Source organism: Chenopodium quinoa, unplaced genomic scaffold (genome assembly GCF_001683475.1).
Source record: "Chenopodium quinoa cultivar QQ74 unplaced genomic scaffold, ASM168347v1, whole genome shotgun sequence".
NCBI classification, from domain to species: Eukaryota; Viridiplantae; Streptophyta; class Magnoliopsida; order Caryophyllales; family Amaranthaceae; genus Chenopodium; species Chenopodium quinoa.
In genome coordinates, this window is record NW_018744633.1 from 6,370,804 (window position 1) to 6,398,545 (window position 27,742).

At 33.7% G+C, this 27,742-nt stretch overlaps 1 protein-coding gene across 2 annotated transcripts; it reads left to right on the plus strand.

Moving 5' to 3' along the window:
- The first annotated feature begins 19,170 nt into the window (after nt 1-19,170).
- Nucleotides 19,171-25,702, plus strand: LOC110701328 (diacylglycerol kinase 2-like). 2 transcript variants are annotated; one of them, XM_021878968.1, is made up of 8 exons: nt 19,171-19,236; nt 20,906-22,105; nt 22,383-22,755; nt 22,837-22,913; nt 23,116-23,235; nt 23,370-23,534; nt 24,005-24,142; nt 25,050-25,199. In XM_021878968.1, exons 2-8 carry the CDS (start codon nt 20,987-20,989, stop codon nt 25,197-25,199), a joined length of 2,142 nt encoding a protein of 713 aa, XP_021734660.1. In that variant the 5' UTR covers nt 19,171-19,236; nt 20,906-20,986. The 2 variants fall into 2 exon arrangements, with proteins under 2 accessions (XP_021734660.1, XP_021734661.1); XM_021878969.1 differs by lacking the exon at nt 19,171-19,236 and having other exon boundaries at nt 20,987-22,105; nt 25,050-25,702.
- Nucleotides 25,703-27,742: the final 2,040 nt, after the last annotated feature.

Genomic DNA, 27,742 nt, shown 5'->3' on the forward strand with positions numbered 1-27,742 from the left:
TATACAAAAATTCATAGAGTATATCATATACAGAGTTCATATATATTATATACATACATGTAATTTAAAATTATAGACACTACAAGTATTAAGCACTGGTGGACATTTTTATAACGCTACAATCAAAAAAATCAAATGCGGCAAACAAATTAAAAAAAAAAAAGGTATAGTCTTAGAATAAAATCGCAAATACTCCATATTAATTACTACCATACCCTGAGTGCAGCATTCAGAATCATCACAATGCCTAGGATTCAAACATGGTGGGTAACCCATTCTTTGATAATTTCTTTTTTTTAAGAAAAAAACTTCGATTGGTTCTAATTTTGGTTCTCTCTTTGTCTTATATAGTACTCCATATAACGTCATTTAATACAGTATCATTCTAGTTGAACATTAATTGGCCAATTTAACTCGTCTTTGTAAAGGGAACAAAAAAAAAAAAAAAAAAAAAAAAAAAAAAAAAAAACATTTGCTAATTGATACCCTTCCATTTTTAAAAAAATTGGGAGATTATATCCTCAGCTCATTAATACCCTTTAATATTATTTACTGAAATAATTTCAATAATTGTTAATTTTTTTATGAATATTCCATTTGATTTATTGACTTAAATTAGACCAAATCTTGATCACCTAATAAATTTTACATTTATAATTGACAATATCATGATTTCTTAATAATTATGGAACAAATAATCTTGATCACTTTAGTAACTTATTAAATTATTGACCAAAACATGATTTTCTTAAATAATATTGAACAAATCTTGATCACTTTAATTAGCAAATTAAATTATTGACTAAATCATGATCACCTAAGAAATACGAAAATTTATGCATGTATTATAAGAAAATGGCTCGATATTTCATTGCTTAGGTCCTATTCCTTTCACCTTAAAAAAAATATTAAGTAAAAATAATTTCAGTTCAATAAAAATAAGTTCAGTTCAACAAAAATAATTTCAGTTTAGTAAAAATAAGTTCAGTTCAGTAAAAATAAGTTCAATTCAGTAAAAATCAGTAACTTCAAAGAAGAAATATAACATGGAATCAGTAAAATTAGTTTCAGTTCAGCAAAAATAATTTCAATTCAGTAAAAATAATTTCAGTTCAGTAAAAATAATTTAAGTTCAGCAAAAATAATTTTAGTTCAGTAAAAATAATTTCAGTTCAGCAAAAATAAGGTGAAGAGAACGAGGCCTTATACTTAAAATTAAATCCGAAATTGGTAGGGAAACATCTTAAAAATTATCCATGCAAAGTTTAGAGAAAACAGGAGAAGAGAAAAACCTTTTTTTTAAAAAAAAAAAAAATCCAAAGTAAGATGCATACATCCAAAAGATTTAAAAGCAGCAAGAGAAAAGAAACTACAAGCAAACGGAACTAGAGAAAAATAAAATAAACTACCTACTGGCTACTGAGGGATAAGCCGTGGCAAAGCCACACCTCGAATATCCTCCTCTAAAATACGACTAAGTTCCACCAGAGCATTATTATTGAAGTACTCTAATTGAGAATCCTAAATGACTCCGTGATTGACCAATCATTCCGCCGCTCTATTACCTTCTCTGAATATACGTTCAACCTTTATTTACTTGCATGCCATCGATTGTCATTGAGTAGCTTAAGGCATTGCCCCATCACAGTTTAAAACATACCAGCCACAGGGGGGGGCCTTGGCCAAGTGATGTTGGCTAGCCTAGAACTTTAGCTTGTAGTGCTTTTCCTTAATCGTTTCATTCAAAGAGTCCCATATTGCTCGTCGTGCCTCATCATACCTTACTTGAAGAAAGGCCCTAGCATGCAGCATCCACAGACAATTGTGACTTAGGCCCTGTTCTTTTCACCTTAAAAAAATAATATTAAGTAAAAATAATTTCAGTTCAGTAAAAATAAGTTCAGTTCAGTAAAATTAATTTCAGTTCAGTAAAAATAGTTTCAGTTCCGTAAAAATAAGTTCAGTTCAGTAAAATTCAGTTTTCTTAAAGAAGAATTATAATAGAAAATCAGTAAAAAAAAAAATAATTTCAATTCAGTAAAAATAATTTCAGTTCAGTAAAATTAAGTTCAGTTCAGTAAAAATAAGTTCAGTTCAGTAAAAATAATTTCAGTTCAGCAAAATTAAGGTAAATCAAACAAGGGCCTTAATGAGGCATATACATACACAATATGTCTAAGCCAATTTATTCTATTAGGCTATCATGCATTGTCTTAAAACATGCACATACATTCATGTCTATTAGGCTATCATGCATTGTCTTAAAACATGTGTATGAATGTTAAATTAACCAATTTAAAAAGCACTTGTACTAATCTAGTTTGTTAACAAAGCAATTAGTTTTTATTTTAAATTAATAAGTTATGAGAGACACGTACATGTACATTGGGCTTTTTATGTACGTGGTCACCTGCCCCTCCCTCCCCCTTTGGCTTATTGCTTTTTTTGACTTAATTTTGCTTAACTTAATCGGCTAAGTTACGTTTGGTTTTTTTTTTTTTTTTTGTGCAAATGAGGAAAAATTCCGAAGATAAAAAGAAAATAAACAACAACCTAATCAAACTAGTCTAGGCAGGAGGTATGAGACGTGGGAAAGCCACGCCCCTTACATCGTCCTCCAAAATCCTACCAAGTTCCAAAGGAACACTACCTAGGATAATAAGACCAGTAGATTGATCCACTCCCCAATTAGCTAGCCAATCCGCGGCTCGGTTCCCCTCGCGAAAAACATGAACCACCTTCACTTCCCAATCGGTTTCATTTATTAACGAACGACATGAATTAATGAAGTGAGCACACTCACCACTGCTTAAAGCATAAGAATTCATAGCTTGCACACATGCTAGATTATCAAGTTGGATCACGAGTTTGCTTATATGCAGATTCCGTGCTAGCTCAATGCCTCTTTTCAGAGCCATAGCTTCAGCTCGATAGGCAGAACAGCGCCCATAGTTCATTGAAATTGCTGAGATAAATCTGCCCATGCTGTCTCGGATGATAGCTCCTCCACCAGCCTGCCCTGGAGACCCTTTAGCTGCTCCATCAGAGTTGAGAACGTACCACCCTGCTGGTGGATAAGTCCACGCAATGCACCTCTCTTGCTTACTGGATTTAGTGCTCTGAGAATTAACTCCTTCCTCTCCAAAAAGGCTTCTTGAATTTTCTTCAAATCGAACCTTTAAGAAGGCCTTCATATCAACTGGATTTTCTTTGCTTTTCCCAAATACAAAATTGTTCCGCCATCTCCAAATCCACCATACAGTGATACCAAACTGAGCAGCCCAGGGATGACCATCAATTTCATCAGTACACTCTAAGTTAGACCATATCCAATTTTTTAGATCCCCTTGAAAAAAAGTAGAAGAGTTGGTATCCACCCCTAATCTTCTCCATACACTTTTAGCAGCATAGCAGTCTCTCAAAATGTGTAAACTACTTTCCTCGGGGGCATTACAGATACACCATCAATCACCCAACCCTCCTGCTCACCGAAGCCCCCATATCCACCACTGCCCTCTCCCTCTTTCACCGGAGAACGACGTCTCCGACCGTAACCAAACCCCGACCTTCCCCCACCCCGGAAAACACCACCTCCACCCCCCTATCTGACCTCCCTCATCCCGAAACCCCTGACCCCATCCCAAACCGTTGTTGGCTTTCCTTCTTGCCTCGCCAAACACCGCAGCACCACAACCTCGCCAAACACCACAACCACCCCAGCCACAGCCACCTCAACCGCAAACACTAACCTCAAAGCTACCAAACAATCTCTATTTCAATCGAAAAATATACATCAACCAAAATTGCAACCCCAATTTCGCAACGATTTTCAAGCAATTACATTGTTCAATTCGTTAATTAACAGCGCGTAGGGAGGGGGAACTAGCGGCGCAGGAGGAGGGGGAATTAGCAATGCAGGGGGAGGGGGAATTAGCAGGCGTAAAGGGCACGTAGGCGGTGAATCGGGTTAGCAACGCGGGGGGGGGATTGAGCTGAAATTAGAGGATGAATTGCTCGATTGCTGGTTGCGAAGCAGGCGGTGGTGCGAGGCTGTTGCGAGGGTCTATTTTGTGGCTAGAATTGGTGGCGAGTACATCTTCAGGCTGTGGTGGTTATTGTTGGAGGTGTGGCTTGCTATGCGGGTTTTGTGTTTGGTGAGAGGTGAAGTGGTTAGGATTTGGTGTGGTGGTTGTTGTTTGCGTGACGAAGTAGGGGAAGGTGGTGGTTGTTGGGAGTTGATATTATTGTGGTGGTTGTGCGGGTTGTAGAAGGGAGGATTGCGTGGTGTAGAACTGTTGTGAGGTGGAGGTGGAGGTTGGTAATTTAGGGGTGTGTAGCAGGGAGCAAGTGAGTTGTGGGTCAGTATATTGTTTTGGGGAGGGGGAATGGTGCTTTAGATTGGTAGCGGCCGGAGCGGCGACTATGGTGGTGGTTGCGTGGTGGTACGACGAGGCTGGTGGTTGGCTGGCGTCAACTAGAATGGTGGTTGCGTGGGGGTCTGACGAGGCTGGCTGGGTGTTTTTTAAAAAAAAAAAAATTTGTTTTTGTTTTTTTTTTATTTTGGTTTTTTTTTTTTTAATTTTAAAGCCAATCATAACTTGACACGTGTCAAGTGACCTGAAATAATAGGTCATTGACTTTGTTGACCGGTTAGGGATTGAAGAAATTCAAGACCCCCCAAAGTTCGGATTATTCTAGTATAATCTAAAGTTGGGATTATTCTACCTAAATTGATGAAAGTTGGGATTATTTTTTCTAATTTTTCCTATATAAAGCCTTAATTAATGATTAAAATTATCCCTAATATGCATAGAAGGGCATGCTCTGATTGACTGAGCTGAACTGAATTGAACTGAACTGAGCTAAACTTATTGAAGCTGAATTGAACTAAATATCTTATGAGAGAAGGAAATTAAGAACTAAATTGAACTGAACTTATTAGAGTTGAAATGAACTGAAAATAATCTGAATAGAACAGACCCTAAATTGTATGGGCTTTTTTGTACTAACCATACATAAAAAGACGTTATTATAATATTGTTTTTCTTTTATTTTTTTAGTTTTCCATAAAATTATTTAAAAAATTACAAATCAGTCCAAAGCGGTCCGATCTGGGTTTTAGACAAGTTTTTTTTTTTGTTCGATAAGGGTTCAGTCCATTTTAATTAGTCCGATCTTCGTTTCTTAAAACTCTAATTTTCAATCTCTGGTCTTGTCCGGGTCAGTTCGGTCTTGGATCGATGAATAGTCCTAAATGGAATATTATTAGAAATTGAAATTGGTTAGTGTTAATGAACAGTTCTCTCATCCTCTTAAACGAAAGTACACTTGCATCCTAAAATTCCAATTTTGGGAGTATCCTTTTGCATGACTTTCAATGCATGATTCAACTATCCATATAGTCCAAAAATTAGTACGTATATTTATAGAAACGAACGCTTAATTTTGAGACACCTAGTAAAGAGAGGGAGCACTTAATTTTGGATAGAGGGAGTAAAATATTGATTTTTTAAAAGTAAACCTCAAGATTAGAGATGGCAATGGATCGGATTCGGATCGGGTGGAGCTTCACCCGCATCCATCCATTACTCTAATCGCTCCATCCACATCCATCCATCATCCGCTTCACCCATCATCCATATCCATCCGTCCATCATCCGCGGATGAAACGGGTGGAGCGGATGACTAATGGATGAGTATTAAAGTTGAAAAAAACTCACATAACTTTAATTTTCGGTTATTTGTACAATAGTTTTATTAATTTTATTAATTAAAAAGGAAACAATAACAATATATTGTTTGAAAAATTAATTTGCAACAAAAAAAATACATATAATTTTCTTGCACATTTCAGATTTTATTATTAAAATTCTTAGATTAAAAAATTAATATATGTTAAACGGGTGGGTGGATGATTAGCGGGTGAAAAAAGTATCATCCATATCCGATCCGATCCATCATCCGCTTCATCCGTCACCCGCTTTTCATCCATTTAATTCGGGTTTTCATCCATTTATTTATTGCGGGTGGAGCGGGTTAGTGGATATCCACTTAATATTGACATCCCTACTCAAGATTAGTCATTAATCAAGCAAGCTAGATTCCACCCCTTTTTTTTTTTTTTATTTACATAGAAATATAATAAAAAATATTAAGATGCTCAAAAATTATTAAATTTGAAAAAAATAATAAAATATAGGAAAAATGGAATCTAAAAATTCAACCTTCAGCCGGTCTGACAATAAAAATCCAACCTTTCAGTAATCTCAAAATAATCCAACCTTTGCCCCCCACCTTCTCCAACAGATCCATTACCTGTTGATGACCGTTTTTTGTAAGTTATGTGCCACGTGTCAGTCGTTAATTGGTCAATTATTTTTTTAATCATTAAAAAACAAAAAAAATAATATAAAAAAAACAGAAAAAAAAACACCACCAGCCACCTCCCCCAGCCCCGCACCACCCCAGCCACCTCCCCCACTTCCTGGCAACTTCCCCCACCCCAACCAGCCCCATCATCGGGGTCGTCGGATTCCGGTGATCTCCTCCCGCCCCTTGCCGCAACCTCCCCAACCACCAAAACCCCCTACGATCTAAACCCTAAGCACCACACCAAACACCCTATTCGACCCTCCCAAACCAGCCCGACCCCTCCCCGAACGTCCCCACCGCCCGCCGACCACAAACCGACAACCCCTGACCCGTTTCCACCCCTCCCCACCCTAAACCCGACCCCGGTTTTCTAATACCCCTGACCCGTTTTTGGGGTTGTGGGTTCGATTTCGGGGTTCTGGGTTTGTGTTCGGGGTTGTGGGTTTTGGGTTGTGGGTTTGAGTTTGGGTTGTGGGTTTGGGGGTTCTAGGTTTAATTTGAGTTGGGGTTGTGGGTTCTAGGTTTTGGGGTTGTAGTGGTGGGTGGTGTCGTGGTACTAGGTGGTGGTGTTGGGTGGTTTCGTGGTGCTAGATGGTGGTGTTGGGTGGTTTCGTGGTGCTAAGGTGGTGGTGATAGGTGGTGGTGGTGTTAGGTGGTTTCGTGGTGCTAAGGTGGTGGCAGAAGTGGTGGTGGTGTAGAGAGGAGAGAGAAAGAAGAGGAGTGAGAAGGAAATTAAAAAAAAAAAAAATTTTAACCGGTTTAACAAGTTAAAGGTCAAATGGACCTGTCAAAGAAGGTGGGGTGCAAAGGTTGGATTTTTTTTGAGATTAATGGAAGGTTGAATTTTTATTATCAGATCGGCCAAAGGTTGGATTTTTAGATTCCATTTTTCCTAAAATATATACCAGTATTAAATTTTAAATTATTAAGATGCTCAAAAATTAATACTTAATTCCATTGATATAATTTAATTTGTGGTAACTAACGTTACATTTATTCAAAATACTCATGCCACCAAACAAATATTAAAACTTTCTGATAATAAATTCCTCTATCCAATACGAGGATATGGATTAACAATAACATCTTGTTTCGCATAAATTATGACACGGTTGCAGCAAAATTCTTTAGGATCATCATTTAAAAATTCCTGAGTCTGAATCACAACATTCACTTCTGGTCTGTCATGTTGAATGGTATTCATGGCTTTGTTAACTTCTTCACCTACCACTTCAGGCCATTCATACTTTTTACCTGTACGTTCATATATAAGGAAAAAAAATAAACAAAATCAATATAAGACAAATAAAGTACTCCATACTCTCCATTATATGTAACAAATTACATTAAAAAAAAGCGAATAAATTCGCCCTCCACATTAGATTAATAAGGGAGGTTTTAATCTCTAATCGCCTTAGGGTTGTCGTCTAAGGGGCTTTTAAAAAAAATTAATAATAAAATTGGTTAATCAAGTAGAGTTTTCCTTCTCCTAGAGTTGTTGTCTCAGGTTAATAAGGCTAAAAAAAACAAATACTTTGTAATTTCGTATATAGCATAGCATCTTATTATTGAGAATTTTAGTTGGGGGTTGGAGAGATCAATATATTTGATCAAATTATGCATTTTGAACATAAACATTATTGAAACAAATAACAAGGACTTGCTGTAACATGTTTTCTTTACACAGTATTGTAGAAAAAACGTTCAAAATTTAGTTAGACAAACACAACAAGATCGAAATTCAAATGCGTTCAAGCGAATCAAATGAAAATCATCCTTACGGCTACAACAAATCGTTAGACCGTCTCTCCGAAAAGGCTTTATATTCCAGTGATGTGTGCGAGAGATGTACCACAATGCAAGATTTTTTCAACGATCGTAGCTTTGATGAATGAAACCCTAATTTGATTCAGTTATATGTATTTGTTACTATAGATTTCATTTGTAAATGTCGGATGGCTTTTTATTAATGAATTGATTTGTTTAAAAAAACACAACAAGATCATATTAGAAAAACCATACCATAATACCTTATGAAGTAGTATTGATATTATTAGGATTGTTACCTTGAGTGCAGCATACAGGATCATGACATTTATTAGGATTGTCACAAGATGGGAAAACCATTGTTTGATGATTAATTCTTGAGATTTTTAATCTTCAATTTGTATTTTTGTAGTTGTTTTTTGTGCTTTTATATAGAGCATTATTTTGATGGACTAAAACACACTGCTATAAAATGAGTAAATGACCAATTAAGGCACTTATTACTTTACTAAAAATCAAACAATTATTACTTTACAAAAGGAATGATCAATTATAATTTTTATCTTAAGATAAAGATCCTTTAACTTTCCTTCCTAATTATAGATTTTAATTTCTATTACACTGAGTAAAGAAATATTAAAGACCAAATCATTTCTGATTTCCTAATTAATAAATACAGATTATTATTGAATGAACCATATATGCATGATCCATATATAGTAATTTAAATTATTTACCAGATCATCAGCACTTAGCAAATTAATTTAATTATTAACCATCATTACTAAATTTTGATTTCATTTTCATGAGCAGCATAAACAAAAGTCATACTAAGGCATATCAAAATAACCATGAAAGCAAGATCTCATCTATTGATTGAGTTGGGGCCTGTTAACAAATTTGAATAAGTGTCTTCATTTTATATATTGTGCTTTTTGCTCCTTACATGAAACATATATTTGTCATTTAGGGCTGGTTCATATTTACTTAATTTCAGTTCAGTCCAGCTCTAATCAGTTCAGTTCAGTTCAACTCTTAATTTTCCTCTCTCATATAATATTCATTTCAGCTCAATTCAATTTAGTTCAGTTCAGTTCAGCTCCAATCAATTCAGTTCAGTTCAGCTCCAATCAGTTCAGCTCAGTTCAGTAAATGTGAACAGGCCCTTAGTGGGTTTGCTAGTTGTTAGGTTTGGAACGAGTACCTTTGGTGAGCAATATGCAAACAATAAGCCATTTACAGGTGGTTTACACTTTACAGGAGGAGGCCATGAGGGTTTGGTGACTTTGGTCCACAAACATAGCCTAAGGTTGTCTCATATACTAAAACCAATTGCTAATAGTGAAAGTAAATCCTCTACCTTATAAACTGGAATCATCTCTCCTTTTTTATATGATATGGGACAGTTACAAATGGTTTACAATGGGTTTCAAACTTTCAGCATATGCTCCGTAACCATAACTTATTCCATGCTTAAGCTTGAAGTCTTGAACATTAAACATTAAATACTTTAATTGAATAAGATCAACATTGTAGCTCCAACAATATTCTCTCTTCCTCTTAGGTCGTGTACCCTTCATCTTATAAAAATAATATTCATTAATAATTTCAATTCAGTAAAAAATTTCAATTGAGTGAAAATAATTTCAGTTTAGCAAAAATAATTTCAGTTTAGTTAATATCAGTAAATTTAAAGAATAAATATAATAGAAAATCAGTAAAAAAAAAATAATTTCAGTTTAACAAAAATAAATACTTTAAGATCAACATTAAACACTTTAATTTTTCTGATGTTTAGAGAGCCACTGCACAAGGGCAGGAGTGGGAATCAATTCTAGAATATCCTAGTTACGGCTGGAAGGAAGCTCTAACCACTTGAGCTATCCCTCACTCGCTCACATTAAATACTTTAATTAAATAATTAAGGTCAACATTGTTGCTCCCATGATATTCTATCTTCCTCTTAATCAAAAGCACTAACTCTAATTAAGAGCAAGATTAGCCCTGTATGATCTTAAGATTTTTAATCCATTGCCACATCAGATTTTATATTTAATTTAATTATTTTTTATTTTTAATTATGTTAAGACTGTTTAAGACTCAATCATATTTATCTCTTCATTCCTCAGACTTATTTTAGATTTCTTTAAAATATTTATTATTTTTTTTTTATTTTTTGTATTTTAACATATATATTTCAATATTCTATGTTGTTTATAATTTTTGTAGGCTTTTAAAGAAGACAAATAAATGGTAATAAAATCAATAAGATATTTAGTTTTTATAATACATATATAGAGTAATTTTATTATGACTAGGTACATACATTATAAATTAAAAACCAACAAATAATAAAAAAGAAATAAGATAGTTAAAATACAAGATAATTTAAATTGATAATTATTGTTAAATCATGATTGGTATTTTTTTTAAAAAAAAAAAACAAGTTAGGTACATAATTAAGATAAAATAAAACAAACAATGTGATTTTTGTATATAAAAAATTAAAAACAACCTACGAAACAACGTACATACATTGTTTTAAAACAACGTACATAGAATATTTTTGTGGAAAGCTAAACATTGCCCTCGAATATCTAACTAACGCCCGTAAAATAAACTAAAATTACAAGTTTACCCTTTTTTAATAGAAAAATTACCCCCTCAATTTACCCCCCTCTTCATACTACCCACCACCACCACCCTTTCATACTAACCACTGCACCACTACCACCACCACCACCACCTCCTCCTCCTCCTCCTCCTCCTCCTCCTCCTCTTTTAACCACCAACTCCTTACCTCCGGTTTCACGATCTACACAGCCGCGGTAATGACGAGTAATTAAGGACAAAGGGAAGTCGGTCGCCGGCGGAGAAAATGTTTGTTTTTTTTTTTATTTTCTGAATACGCGGCAAATGCCTAGATTTTTCGCACTTTCTAGGCTCAAACGCCTAGTTCGTGCGAACAACCGTGTGGTTGTATGAAAAATATGGGCGTTTGAGGTGAAACGCCTAGTTTTTTAGAATACCATAGGTTGAAACGCCTAGTTTTTTCGAAACATCTTAGGCGTTTCATGGGTTTCGAATTTTTTTAAAAAAATTATCGTGACGTACCCATTCCGTACGGTTCGACGAGCCTTTGGCGAGCGTCTAAGGTTGTGTTTTCAGTACTTCGATGTTGTCCATAAGATCTAACGAATTTAATTTTGCAAAATTTAAAAAATTTGTTTGATTTTGAAACTCACGGTGTTTGGGGTGGTTGTTCGATGAGCATTAGTGGCCATTGACCACTAGAGAAAACGGTAAAAAGGTTTGTGTACAGTAAAAGTGTGAAATTGAGGTAAAATTAATTATTTTTATAATCGTAATTATAAGGATAAATACATAATTTATTTTATTTTGTGAGCGTTAATTAGATATTCGAGGGTGATATTTAACAACTCCCATATTTTTTTAAGAGATGTACATAGATTTGTTTAATGTATTTAAGAAATAAAAAAAGCTTTTTTTTTTATCAAAACATTGTGTTTTGATGTATATATATAGGGAAAACACAGTGTATAGTGTGTAGAGTTGTGTCTTAAGTTGAGTCTTGAGTTTTCAAGACTCCACTTCAGATTTTGTTAAGACTCTGCTTTTTAAATGCATTAAAAAAAACAAAGTCTTATCTTAAGACCAAAAAATTTAAAAATGATGATATCATCAAGACTTAGGGCTAATCTTGATAAATTAAATACTTAATTAATTTTCATTAATAATCTGGGATAATTTAAATTTTTATTCTGCATATTTCATGCATCCAACATTATTAGTACAACTCCGATCCCAATTCCTCTATCCAATTTGAGGAAATGGAATGTCAACAAATCCATGATTTGCAAAGATAATAACACGATTGCAACAAAAATCAGGATTGAAATTATAAATCCCCTTAGTCTCAATCTCAACAGTCACTTCAGGATTGTCACTTTCAATGATTTTCTTGGCTTCCATTGCATCTTTCCCTAGCAATTCTGGCCATTGGTACTTCTTTCCTACACATTCGTAAGAAGAACAAATAAGAATAACCCAACAAAATAAAATGACAAATAATAATGGCACATATTTATATATATACAAAAAATACTTACAATCGAATGACAAAGACTTATAAAGGTATGTATGCGCATAAGAAAGACCACAAGTTTGAACCTCAATTTCACATTGATAACACATTTGTAACACGTAATTAATCTTGCCTCTATTCCTCATTTAATCAAACAAAAATAAATAAATAATTAAAAAGTTTTTTTATTACATAAAATGCAACAAATCACATCAGAAAAAGCAATTAAAGCCGTCCTTTAATTGAAAACCAACCAGCTAGACTAAATTAGGGGAAAGATTTTTTTATCAAACTAACAATATTCAAGAAGACAAATACCATCATATAATTGAGAAAAGGAGATAGGAGTAATAAATTAAATGAATATGGAAAAAATACTGATTTTGTCACCTTGACTACAACATGCAGAATCCTGGCACCTTCTAGGATTGTCACAAGCCATTGTTTTGTATTTTATCTCCACTTTAATTTGTATATTTGTATATGCTTTGTTTATGTGATTTTACTGATTTATATAGGCATTATTTTGGAAACTATAATAATAAGTACTTTAAAACTGACCAATTATTTTCTTCAAAAAAATAAAAAATAAAAAATGAAACTGACCAATTATTGTAGTCCTCTTAAATAAAAAGGATCAATACATTAAGTAGTGAAGATTTATTTCCTTATATTATGATTATTATTGATCTCATTCTATATCTATTAATTGTGTTTTCACTTGTAATATTTGACCATAGACTTTATCAATCTGCATGTGAAGTGTGTTTTAAAATTTCAAAAATTATAACTTGTACAAGATGTTTGTCATGCTTTAACTTTCACTATTTCGGGACTGTTCTCATCAGATTATTTTCAATTCAGTTCAATTCAGTTCAATTCAGTTCAGCTCCTAATTTCCTTCTCATAAAATATTCATTTTAGTTCAGTTCAGCTCTAATAAGTTAAGTTCAGTACAGTCCAGCTCAGTTCAATTCAGTTCAGCTCATTTCAGTCAATGAGAACAGGCCCTTCCTTGACATGCATGGTTAGATTGCTTTAATTTGAACATCATTTTAAAAGAGTTAGAAAAAAAAAGGGAGGTGTTAATACCGCCAACAAAAATTATCAAAACCGCCAACTTTTTAAGCAAAATGTCATTATTGCCCTTACTAAAATACTAAACCCAAACCCATCTTTCTCCTCTTTCTTTTTTCTCTCTCATCAACAACCCCTCAAGATGCCCCAAAACAGCCACCACCACCACAGAGACAACCGACGTACCAGTCAGCTGCGTTCAAGAGGTGGTGGCGCGTACATGGGTGACGGTGGTTGATGGTGGGGATATGGCTGGAAACCGGGGAAGGAGGTAAATTTGCCGATTAGCTTTTTGTTTTGAATTTAAGTTTTTTTTTAAATTCCGGTGGCTGGTAACCGGCGCTCAAAACCGGTTGAACGTGCTGGTCAATCGGTTTGACCGCCGGTTACTGGTGGCGGCCAACCGGTTTTGAGCATCGTTAGCCAACAAATTTTTTTTAAAAAAAATATTTTTTTTATTCAAAACTTATTCTAATTAATTGTTATTATTACAAAATAATTATAATCAATTTTATTACTATTGTTGTAGATAATTATATTGATTAACTCTTAGTCTGTTATTATTCTTGGAAATCTGGTGTAGATGGTGGTGGTTGACACGATGGTTGTGGGTTTGTACTTTGTAGTGGTCGACATGGTGGCGTGGGTGGTACCGATGGTGTGATTGGTGGTGGTTGACGTGGTTGCTTTAGAAGTGGTGGATGGAAATCATGTAATGAAGTTAAGAGAAAGAATATGGGGAAGATTTTAGTAAGGGCAATGTTGTCCCTTTACTTGAAATGTTGGCGGTTTGATAAATTTTGTTGGCGGTATTTAGCAATTCACAAAAAAAACTAAGGACATTTTAGGTATTATATGTTAACACTACATCCTCAGCTATTTTATACAATCATAAGAATAAATGTGTAAGAAATGAGAATCAATATATTATTAGATGTTATACTTATACACTGAATGGAATCATGAGTACGGAGAGGTTCAATCCCTTACCTCCCCTCCCTCCGACTCTCCCAAATTATCTAGCCCGCTAACCTGAGTTGGGTTGATCTGTGAAGTGGTTCTGGCCCGATAAGCGCCCTTCATTTTATCTACCAAAAAAAAAAATGGAATCATGAGTTAATTAAAAATAATACCCGTAATATTTTTGAGTGTTTATACATGAAATGAGTGGTACAATGTTTACATAATATTTTTATAGAAAAATAAGGACTACCCGGCATTCACCTTATTTATACTAAATTTGTTCACCTAAAAAAATTCAATTTAATTTATTTTTGTTGATTTATTGTGGTAATTCCTCTTTGAAATTATTTATTATTTTCATTAAGTTAAACTTATTCAACCGTTTTAAATGAGAGTAACTGTTACTAATAAACATGTACTTTTCAAGGTTGAGTGAATTGGGCTTTAGTACGAGAGATCAATTATCCATACTAGAGCTGTCAAAAACCGACCCGAACTGGTGAATCCGAACTGTTTTGAACTATTCCGAAAAGGAACCGAACCGCTAAGAACCTGTTATTTTAAAATCGTAAACCGACCCAACCCGATTTTTTAAAACCTGAATTTGAACCGATCTGAATGTTTGAGAACCGTTAATGAACCGTACCCGATATCAAGCCGAACTGATACAACCCGAAACCGAGAATAACAGAACCGTGTACTTTTGAACCCAATAGCAACCTGACTCATTGTAAACCGAAACCGTTTAAACCCGACAAAAACCCGATAAACCCAAATCGTTTACAACCTGTTACTGGTTAGGATTGAACCGTTTATAACCCGTAATAAGTTATGATCGAACCGTTTACAACCCGTAACCGATTATAACCGAACTTTATAATCCGTAAGTCCATAACCCGTTATGACCGTAGAATTTTTTTTCTTTTTTTTTTTGGGTACATTTTATCAATAGTAAAACAAAAGGGTTTAATTTAAATTATAAAGTATTTATATTGAAAAGGTTTGGAATTTTGATGTCATTGAAACTCTTATGCTACAATATTATCGTCCCCTAACGAGTAATGGTTTATGAAACAATATATTGTATTAAAAAAATCAAAAATCTAAATCAAAAGCTAACTCTAGATTTTTTATTATTATTTGGTCCTTAAAATCATTATACAAAAAAGGGACATAAAGTTAAACAACTAATTAATACTCCGTATGATCTACTGGAAAAACTAATTAAAGAATATTGAGGATATACTAGACGATATATGTTAACGAAATCCGTTTAAAACTGGCAAAACTAGTTGTTAAACTGACTAAGTTCAACTCAAACCGATTACAGCTTGAACCGATTACAACCCGACCCGATTAGGACCCGATATGTGTTGACCCAAAACCCGCTTTAAACTGACAAACCCAGTTTTTAAACCGACCGAATTTAACCCGAACCGATTATGACCCGAACCAATTATAACCCGACCCGATTAACATCCGACCCGAAAAGAAACTGTAATAAAAATAAACCAAACCGACCCGACCCGAAATTATTTAAAACCGACCCGAACTGACCCGTTAATAATTCCAACCCGTTACAAACCGAAAACGAAAAACCGAACCCAAAACTGAACCGAAAACCCGATTGACACCCCTAATCTATACATATTCTTTTTCAAGGTCAAATTGAATTTTACACATTAATTCTTTAATTTGCACCATGTAGTACTTCATGCGAACCACAAATTCAGTGGTCGGGAGTCAAGCAAATCGATGCATCTTGAATTTATAACTTAATCAACTTACCTCAAATCATCCTCAATCGAATTTTCATTCTTAAAAAAATACGGAGTAATCCATAACTTCGGATGAACTTCAACCAGTTTTTGAACAAAGAAATAAGAGAAGTGGTCACATGAACAAGAGATGCTTCATTATGCTTGTTGTCCCAGCCTAAAGCAAGTATACAAAAGATGATACACCTTTTTGTAGTTCCTAAGGCAGTTTCCCAAAACTGTCTATATATTTTGGCCGTTAAGTAGGGATATATGAATGCTCACACTAAATACCCCCAGCAACAATTCCGGCATTGATTATCAGGTTTAAGTATTCATCTCTCTCATCTTTAGCACATAGATGTGTCTTACTTCATTTCATGTTAACGGACTATACACTTTAAGAATGGGGAAAGAGTAAGGATTGAACCTTCAACATTAAAGGCTTTTTTTCTACCACTAGGTCAACACTTAGTAGATAATCAACAATCTTCATATAACTTACAACTACACGGAATCAAAGAAAGTAGTTTAGTGTTAACAACATAATACCTTCTTGATGTATAATCCATAATTGGAGTATAAATAATACGAGTAAAACAATATTGATCTTTGAATAATTTTTTTATTTAACATGAATTAATTCAATGTGGAATTTGATTAATTAATACAAAACTTAAGGCAAAAAGAAAGCCAATATAATGGAGAAGAAGATCTTCGGATTCATCAATCATCAATGAATCAATAACATACGAGTAATACTAAAACAGACACACACGTGTCGCTTTTTGGTGCTGTTTTTTCCCTTTAAAACTTTTTTTATTTTTTATTTTTTTTATTCACTTGCTTATTAAAATCACTTTTTATATAATTGTGAATAAGGATTTTTTTTTGGTAGATTTTAAATTAACATTATAATTCTTTATAGAATTTTATAAAAACCGTGCGTGGCACAGGACTTAATCTAGTTGGGCTTATAAATTATTTATTTTTTATTTATTTTATTATTATATATATATATATATATATATATATATATGGACTTATAATGTTCTATGTTCACCCCACCTTTGATGTTATTATAAGATTTACGGAGTATAAGAGACTTGCACATATTCTTAGGTGCACACTAATGCACCTATAAATAGGTGTAACAACAACACAGTATGAACATTAACTTTTGAGAAAGTGAACATTAGCTTTCTTCTCCTCTATTTTTCTCCTTCGTTTTTATTTTCTCTCTCCTCTATTTTTTCCCCTTTTTTATTTAATTTGTTTCTTACAACATGAAAGTAGTTATTAAGTACTTCCTCTGTTTTTAATACTTGCTTCATTTCTCCATGTGCGGAGTTTTAGGAGAAATTGGAGAAAGTAATAAAATATGGAGGTAATGGGGTTGGTGGAAGAATAAAAAAAGTAGTGGAGAAATTGGAGGTGAGAGAATATGAAATGAATAAAATATGATATTTGTTGGGTCCACTAGGTGATAGAAATGAATTAAATATTGTAAAAACTTTCCAAAGAAGGAAATGGAGCAAGTATTTAAAAACAGCCGAAAAAGGAAAGTAGAGCAAGCATTTAAAAACGGAGGGAGTATGAATTTTTTTGTGAATTTCGATTTTGTGCTTTAATTTCGGTTGATTAAGGTTTATATGAATCTTTGAATTCACAAATTATACTCTATTTTTTCTCCTTCCTTCTTTAATTCCTTTTTCCTCTTTTTTTTCTTTCTATTTTTCTCGTTTTGTTTTGATTTAACGATTGAATCTGTTCCTTACAATATGGAATTGGTTGTTTATCTGATTTTTTGAATTCATATGAATTGATTTTTTTTAGCTTTGATCAATTTCATATGTATTTCATCTGATTTTCTGCACTTTTTTTTTATTTTTTTATTTTTATCAATGAACATAATCATGCAAAATATGAACATATGCATAGGTTCTTCAAATATGCGTAAAAAATATGAACATATGCTATTAAGAAAGAGAAAATATGCATAAATAGACTTAATGAGAATATTTATGAACAATAAATATTTACTATGAATATTTATATTATGAACATATAAAATATTATTATGAATATAAGGCATTTAATTATGAACATAAAAAAATTGAAGAAATAAAAATAAGTATGATTATGAAACATGTGCATCATAAGTATTCAAAATATGAACATATGCATTCAAAATATGAACATAATGCATTGGTTCATTTTTTAATGCGTATGAATAAAATTAAGCATTTCAGAAGGTGAACATATACATAAGAAATATGAACATATGGATTTAGAAAGTGAATATATGCATTTTAGAAAGTTTACAAAAGGATTCAGTATATGAACATAAGAATTCAAAATATGAACATATGCATTTCAAAATGTGAACATAAGGTATCCGTTTGATTTCACTAATTTTTTTTTTACAATTCCAATAAAAAAATTCGAACAATAGAGTTTCGAACAATATCCAAACAAAATTAAGTGATAATCATATAAATTCAAACAAAATTTAGTGAAATTTACATAAAATTGCCTTTTTTTTAGGGAGGATCATTTTTATTTTACATCTCTTCTCTAATGTTCATTGATGTTTTTGCAGTTTTTTAGTGAGATAAAATGAAATAGAGGAGAGAGAAAGTGAAAAAGAGGAGAGAGAAAATCACATAGAAGAAGAAGAGTTTTGAGTTTGGAAGTGACGTTATATTTATTGGGTGTGGGTGGGTGTATTGCACTTATCATGTTTTTAGTTTTAGGGCTTTTCTTTATTGGGTTATGTGTAATTGGGCTTTTGGACTGTGTTGTTACATCTATTTAAGACTAATTGAGAGACTTGTACCTTATAAAACGTGTTGTTAGAGGCAAATACAATTTTCATTTATAAAAAGTCACAAACAAAAAGCCGTGTTAATTGCGTATTAACAAATACCCTTGTCTCCCTAATCTCACCGTCCCTAGTCTCTTTCTCATATTTCTTCTCTATCAAGTATCTGAATCTCACAACATTATAAATAAACAAACAAAAATAAATAAAACCCACTTTCGTTTTCTTTTGACAAAGTTCTCTTAATAATTTAGTTTATTTAATTTAATTAGGAATTTAATTATAATTACACTATTTTTACCGCCAATTCAAAAAAATCTTGCTAATTTTCTTCTCTTCACTTTCTCTCTCCTCTCACGTAACGTCGCCAGGTTCGTCTTCCTTTTATTCCGGCTTTCGATTCTTTTCTTTTTATTTTTTTTAATTTTTTTTTTTTAAAGTAGCTTTGATCTGTTGTATTTTTCTAGATCTGCTTGAATAATCTTGGAATTTATTTTCAATTTTCGAATCAGTCACAATTTTTTTGATTTTTTCATATAGCTTTTGTAATTTCGATGTGATTTTTTTTTTTTTTTTTTTTTTTTTTTTTTTTTTTTTTTTTGAGGAAAAGAAATTGTTGATTTTGCAATTTTGGTGGAAATTGCTTTATTAGGTTAAACCCTAGCTTTGATAAATTGATCGAGCGAATAAATTTTGTTTGAGTTGTTTTTGGAGGAAGTGAATGTATTGTTATTGTAGTTGTAAATTTGTAATTGCTAGATAAATTGCTAAATTAGGTTAGAAAGATGTAGGGATTCATTTTAATGAAAACTTTGGAAATATTAGGAATTTGCAGCTATTTGGTGTGAGATTAGTTATTAGCTGTTGAATTTGCATTGTTAGCTGATCTGCAATTTGATGAATTATGAAGTTTGGGAATGTGAATTAAGGTGTTAGTCAGTAAATGATAAATATGTGCAAAAAAAAAAAGTAAATGATAAATTTTTGGCCAATTAATCGTAAGCTAGTTGTGAACCTGAATTCTCAATTAGGGCTTTTATTAGGTTGTGGTGAAGTGATATATGTTCAAAAATTTGCCATAGTATACTATCTCCCTAAACCAATCTGATTAAGTTCATCTTAGTGAACCGGGAGGGGGGGGGTACTTAGGTGATCAGACAGACGATGTTTTCCTTGCTGTTGCGTAGAAAATGTTCATTCAGAGTTCAAACCCTTTGAAATTTTTCCATTGTATACAATCACCCTACACCAATCTGATTAAGCTCTTGTATAGTGACCGGTGGGGGAGGGGGAGAGAAGGTGATCAGACAGACGATGTTTTCCTTACTGTTGCTTAGAGAATGTTCGGTTTAGACCTTTGAGGCCTTGATATGTTTTGGGCAATTTAGAGCACCAAGTTTATGCGGTTGACATCAGAAAGATGTTAGATAATTTATACACTTTGGGTTCTTTGTTCCTACTTCATACTTTTTGTTTGTGTTTCAAAGGCAGTGTTTGAAGTATGATCCTCTAGGGATCTCTGACAAATGATCAACTTCTGAATCCTAAATGTCAAACGTGGGTTGTTCATAGACCTTTAGATGTGAGCTGTGCTGTTTGGGTATGAATTATGAGATTGTTAGATGACATTATTCTCACTGTTCAGGTTGAAACTATAGTGCTAGCCCTGACTTCTTAATTTTGACCAAAAAATTTAGTATGGTGTAATAGGAATCATAAACCATGCCCATATTGTTGGTTCTATCTCTTTAATTTTTATGCTAGCAATTTAGGAGGGATCATGATTTTTTTTAGTCTCTTTTATTGTGGCAACTTCTTTCACTTATATATTGGAGTTAGTTTTTTGCCCCGGTACATCGATCTTTTTGTCATTTTGAAAATAAAACATTGCAACGTTGGCTTACATTGTTAAGGTTTTTCTCTAATGATGATAGTTTGATTGTTATGATTGTATCATTTAGTGTTTCTTCAATTCCCGTTGCTAGTTTTTTTTTACACAATTATGCTTCTTAATTTTATCTATGAATTTGTTCTCATCAGGTATTGTTGATCAACTGTCATGTGAGATATTTGTACATACATATTCTAAGTGAAGGCTGATGTTTGCAAGTTCAGCACACAATGTTTGACTTAAGTTTCTCAATCTCAAGGCTATTGGCTATTTCAGATGCTTTTGGCCCTGTTGTATTGGGATGGTTGGTTACTGGATTATTTGGACTCTTGGCTGTTCTGTTCGCCCTCCTTAAGTGGCAGAAAAGAACATCTTTAAATTGGGTGAAAGCTGCTGCTAGAGCAAAGCAAAAAGCATGGAAAAAGCTGAATGTTCCAGTATCACATCATACATGGGCTGAAGATTATGGTTGTGGTGAACAGCTATCCACATGCTCTGTTTGCCTTACTTCTCTGTCATTCTCTCAAAACTTAGGTACAAAGACAGTGTTTCACACTCCTGTTCATCGTTGTGCTGTTTGTGGTGTAGCTGCTCATTTCTATTGCTCTCAGTTTGCCACAAAAGATTGTAAATGTTTTGCTCAAGCTGGTCAGAGCCACGTGCAACATCATTGGTCAGAAAGATGGTTCAAGATGGATGATAATCCTGAAACTTCTGCATTTTGCTTTTACTGTGATGAACCTTGTGGTGTTCCTTTGATTGATGCTTCTCCTACATGGCATTGCATGTGGTGTCAGCGTCTCATACATGTCGCTTGTCATGCCAAGATGTCAAAAGAATCAGGGGATGTCTGTGATTTAGGTCCTCATAGAGATATCATTCTCTCTCCTTTGTGTGTGAAAGGAATTGATGTAAGATCGGTGAGAAGCTTAAGCTCGATAAGAGAAGAAATGATAGCATCTACTGTTCGTGGAGAAATGCGGCGAAGGCGCAATCGGAACAAAAATGGAACAAGTCGCTCTATTAGTGGCAAGTTCGAGGATGTGCCAACTGCTGATTCTCCACTGCGTTATATGCTTAATTGTATAGCTACTTTGAAGAAATGCTACAGTGAGAAAAATCTGGACTTTTTGTCAAAAAATGGCAAATCATATGGCTCAAAAGGAAGTAATGTTGGATTAATCAAGAAGAAGGGCGGAACATTAACATACGGACAAACCAAGAAGTACAAGCTAGTGGACTTGCCAAATGATGTTATACCTATTTTAGTTTTTATAAATACCAGAAGTGGTGCTCAGAATGGGCCTTCTCTCAGGAGGAGACTGAACATGCTCTTAAATCCTGCACAGGTAATTAATAGATTTTTTTAGCAATATGGCATCAGTTATCTTCCTCACTTGCATAAGCACGTTTGTTCTCAGAATGATTGTTGTCATTATTTTATTACTTTTATGGTTTGACGGACTAATGACAAGATAGAGAAAAAGGAATTGGAGGGAAGCAAAAGTGATGCTTAGGTGAAAAATTGTTGCAAAAGTTGTAATTGACTATATATTCTCATCATCTCATGGACCAATTCATGTTCGTTTAATATGGCTCATCAGCTTACATTCATTTTCGTGGCAGGTGTTTGAATTGAATTCTTCCCAGGGTCCTGAGGCTGGTTTGAAGCTGTTTAGCAATGTGCCAAATTTTAGAGTATTAGTATGTGGTGGAGATGGTACTGTTGCATGGATTCTTGATGCAATTGAGAAATTTAGCTTTGAGTCACCTCCGCCTGTTTCCATTCTTCCGTTGGGCACAGGAAATGATCTTGCAAGAGTTCTACAATGGGGAGGGGGTTTCTCTAAAATTGAGGGACCTGGCTTAGGCAACATTTTACATGAAGTTAATCATGCAGCTGTTACAATGGTGGACCGCTGGAAAGTTGATATTAAAGAAGAAAACTTGAACAATGATTCAGATAATATGCGCTCAAAATATATGATGAACTATCTAGGTATGCGGATTGTTCATTGCTTTCTGTGGTTGTTCTTTAGCTGTTGTTTTGAACTCTAATTTATTGCTTGTAATTTTTTAGGTATTGGATGTGATGCCAAAGTTGCTTATGAATTTCACGTGAACCGGGAGGAAAACCCTGAGAAATACTATAGTCAGGTAGCTTACTTTTCCCAATTTCTCGAACTTTTTTGCGATTTTTGCTCATCATGTGTGTAGCCGGTCTTTGTTAATTGTGAAGGTGGTCTTCTGGTGTACTGTTAAACTGTGTATTACCTCCATTGGTTCATCCTGCTTGACAATTTTGCTTTTATATGCATTATCTTATCCCTGCTAAATGATTAGCTCATCTTTTTTGCAGTTTGTGAACAAATTGCGGTATGCCAAGGAAGGCGCCAGGGATATGATGGATAGGGCTTGTGCAGACTTACCATGGCAAGTTTGGCTTGAAGTAGATGGGAAGGATATCCCGATTCCTAAGGTATGTGGTGACATATAAACGTGTATGGGGCATATTGTACTTTAGTGTTGGTAGTGCAGTTGTCTTATTTTCCTTGCAAAATTTTTAATGGATATTTTTGTCTGAATTGTGATGCAACCACCTAATCTTATCAGGATGCTGAAGGTTTGATCGTTCTCAATATCAGTAGCTACATGGGTGGAGTAGATCTTTGGCAAAATGACTGTGAGCATGATGATCATTTCACCTGTCAATCATTGCATGATAAGATGCTAGAGGTTGTTTGCGTCTCTGGAGCATGGCACCTTGGAAAGTTGCAGGTAAATAAAATCCCTGGTCAATTGAAAATTCCTATAGATAAATCTGGATAAAGCAAAAAAAGAACAAGTTTGCTATGTTTGCTGCTGTGTCAATCTTAAGCTCTTGCTCTCCTCTTAAACAAAAGAATTAAAGGAACTTGTTGGCCTTTTTTCGGGTTTTTTTTAATAAATAAATAAAAGAATTTTAGTCTCAAATTCATTTAGAAAAGCCAAAATTATTTTTAGTATGAAGAAACATTCTTAGAGATATGCTTAGAGATGTTTCATAAATAAATAAATAAAAGATAAGCTGAGATAATTGAAATACATTTATTGTGCCCAAAGTATGAGGGTGAGGAGAGATGGGTTTGTGTCAGTATATAATTTTGCCAAGATGACTTGAACCCAGTTCACTCTATTTTGCTTCCCATGTGATTTGAATACAGGTTGTGTATTAATTTTTTTTTTTATTGCCTTATCCTTCTTTGCAGGTTGGTCTTTCTCAAGCCAGGAGGTTGGCCCAGGGTAGCATCATAAGAATACATATTTCCAGCGCTTTCCCAGTTCAAATAGATGGGGAACCATTTATCCTACAGCCTGGCTATCTAGAAATATCACACCATAAGCAGGTATGCTGTGACATATAGAAGTTTTATTCACTCTACCTCGCTCCCTCTTTTTGCCTTGTTATTTTGGCTGAAATGGACATTTGACTCAGTGACACCTTGACTGCTTTAAGTTGATACATCTCAATTCTCAACCAGGGATCTTAGGCTGTTGTCTTCCCAGAGATCTTAGTGATACCTTGACATTATTTAGGCTGATGCATATTAACCAGACAATGCTATTGTCTTCCCAGTCCATAATTTCATCCCTGATTAATGTTAAAAATTGTTTGTCTTCCTTTAGATGCTACATTATTTTCCATTGCTACAAGTTTTTATGCTATCTATCTCCTCCATTATTATTAGCTTTGAATCTAACATATTCTTTTTCTTACTTCTCCAAGTTGCATTATTATCGATCATCTTTTACATGGACTTTATCCTTGCATGTTTGCTTCTCTTCCACTGTTGTTAATTTATTGAAGAGCTTACCTTTTTAAGCTGGCATTTCCTTGTATTCCTTTTGCTTCCCCTTTACATTGTTTTTAACTTAAATGATTGATTGTTACCGGCCTTCTTAGACTGGATATAATAGTATCATTAGTCAAATCAGAATACTTATATCATTAGTATGAACCCTTTTTAGTTGTGCTTTAGTGTCTAGGAACTTTATACAACTTTGCTTTGTTGGAGACATGTGCTAGTATTATACAACTTGCAATCTTGCATAATGCAAATAATTTTATCAACTTATTGATGGCAAGATATTGGTCTCCTATGGTGTTCAAGATTGTATGCCTTTACTTTTCTGCGATGAACTTTGAGAAGGAAAGGTCATAAACCTTTACAAGTTCATACTTACACATGATAAAACAGGGAAAAGTTCAAAAATTGAGAAAGCCTCTAACATTCCGATAATTTTCATTTGTAGGTGTTTATGTTGAGGAAGTCGTCTGAAGAACCTAATGCCCATGCAGCTGCAGTGATGTCAGATGTTTTGTTGGACGCTGAGTGTAAAGGCATTATTAACTCCTCTCAGAAAAGAGTTCTAATTGAGCAGATAGCTCTTCGCCTTTCATAGTGAAAAGTTGGTCGTTCTTTTTTTGTTTCCCTTTCTCATATCTCTTTATTAGCGCTAATTTTCCTGCTTAGTGCAAACATTCAGTCATTAGGGAGTCAGGAAAGAAGAGTGGAGTTCGTCATCTTCTTTCTCACTCTTTTTTTTTGGTTCAATTACCCATCCTTGTGCTCTTTTCACTTGGCCTTGGTGCACATCCAAACTTGCTAGTCGACGAAATCTCCCGTGTTGATAGTCAAGTACATATGAAAGTATACAAAGGTACAGTTTTGCCTCAAATGGATATAGAGAATTAGAGATTTTGGTGTGTTTGAAGATTAACCACGACGTATAGATTGAGATTTAAGTAGATAGTTCTAATTGTGTAAAGCATGTGATTTACGTAGATTATTAATCTTTAGAATGGTTTGCAGATTGTAAAGACATGTATCCTCAAATGTAACCGAATGAATTATCTCATTTTGCTGTAATTTTCCCTATTTTCCCAACATTTGTCTCATTTTCCATATTTTTTCGCTTAGTCTTCACCAATACTCCTTTGTCTCATTTAAGTTACCGTATAGAGCAATTTCGGTAAGATGGAAATTTGGAAAACATTAAACATATGTTTACCTTTGTGATTCAATTTTTATGAGATACGTAGTAGATTTTTCATTTCATTAAAATCGGGTGTGATGGACTGATGGATCGAGCATTGCTCTTGCCTTTACAAAGTGAAAAGAATAAAAGATCAACATTAGTGAACTTGAAAGAAAATTGACGCAAGTGATTATGTTATTAATTTATTCATGCATCCTTACAAATGATTAAAATTAATTACAAAATTAAAGCTTTATTTTTTTTTTCCTAATAATGTATGGAGTACGGAATAATAAACATAACTTTCTTCTTCATCCATCTTATGAATCTTGTCATTTTCACGCACCTTTGGTCATTAATACTCTTGTGTATTTGTATTTTACTTTATATTATAGAGTAAAATTTACGAATACTTGATATTACTAAAATTCATATTGAAACAAAGATTGTCACTTAAAAAATATATATTTACTTGGCCAATGGCCACATATATATTATCAAAGATTGTCTCTTTAAAATAATCGCTTTTGTACTCTATCATTTTATCCCAAAATAACTGCAACATTGAACATTGTTTAATGTTATTCGTATATCTTAAAAGTAGATCCTTAATTAGTTATATTATACCGATCTACAATCTAAGTTTAAGCTTGACTTTATAATACCAAATGTGCTAGCTAATTTGGGACAGACGGAGTACATTGATATACAGTATGTATATCGATTTCAGTGCAACATAGCTGGATTTGTAACCTCAATGAACCGTGAAGACTGAAGACAGACATGCCTAGACCAGACCAATGCTCGCACGAGTTGTCGCAGAAACAAATGGTCACAAGAGGACGACGATATACGAGTATTAAGTTTTTATTCATCAATTGATTCTATCAAACCAAATTTGACTCAAGATTTTGAACGTATTATAATAAATTTCACCCTTTTTTTTGCCATCTAATCACTCAATTTGTCAGCTTTATTGGATTACGAGCACATTTAGACAAATAACTCTTTTGAATTTTGGGGGTACTTTTCACTAATCGCATCTTTTTCGATTTAAAACACACATTTTACTACAGTAGCTACCTTAGCTTGCTGTTGACAGCTCTCGTAGTTTAGGACATTCATGCTTGTTTAGTGATTAAAAAGGAGTATAAAATAAACTACTTGTATGAAAATATCATTTGTTAAATGTTCTTTAAGCTTATAATTATACTAATACACGTAAGGAGATAGTACATACTAACTGTCACGTGTACAAAATAGACTTAAGTAGTTGATCGGATCATCTATGAAATAAGCATATACTTCACATAAGAATGACGAATTTTAGCCATGAAATCTCATTTTTGAACCGTGGCTAGTGTGTTAGGGAGTTCATCCCCTTTTCCGGCCCTTTTCCTCTTATAGTCGTGTGTAACGAGCTTATAGGTCTTAGGGCCTGTTCTGATTTACTGAACTTAACTGAATTGTTTATGTGAGAAGGAAATTAGGAATTGAACTGAACTGAAATCAAGCTGAAGAGAACAAATCTTTAATATCTCCGATAGATAGATAGATAGATAGATAGATAGATAGATAGATAGATAGATAGACTAGACTTGGAATTTACATGTAGCTTGAGGGAAAAAGAACAAAATTCACAAACTTGACGTACTTGGGGGGGAATTTCCAAAGAGGAGTAATTTGCTAGTGCCCTAGACTCCTACTATAAATATAGTCTATTGTTATTTTTCTCTATATTTAATATTGCTTTTCGTGTACTTTATTCATGTATTGTTTATTTATTTAGATGTATTTCTCAAATCCAACCCAAAAATCAATTGTATTAAAAAGAGAGCAAAATATTTACTTGTAATAATTTTTGTAAAGAGACATTGTTTTAAACATTAGACAATAGATGTAATTCATACTCGTAGTGAGCAATTTAAAGGGATTTGATGGATTGAGTGATCATAGGCTTACAAAGG

What these genes read in the sequence shown, in the direction of transcription:
- LOC110701328 (XM_021878968.1), top strand. Translation starts at nt 20,987, where the DNA reads ATGTTTGACTTAAGTTTCTCAATCTCAAGGCTATTGGCTATTTCAGAT. An exon ending in ATATATGATGAACTATCTAG is followed by an intron (nt 22,756 to 22,836) that starts GTATGCGGATTG and finishes GTAATTTTTTAG; the next exon opens with GTATTGGATGTGATGCCAAA. An exon ending in CTGAGAAATACTATAGTCAG is followed by an intron (nt 22,914 to 23,115) that starts GTAGCTTACTTT and finishes TCTTTTTTGCAG; the next exon opens with TTTGTGAACAAATTGCGGTA.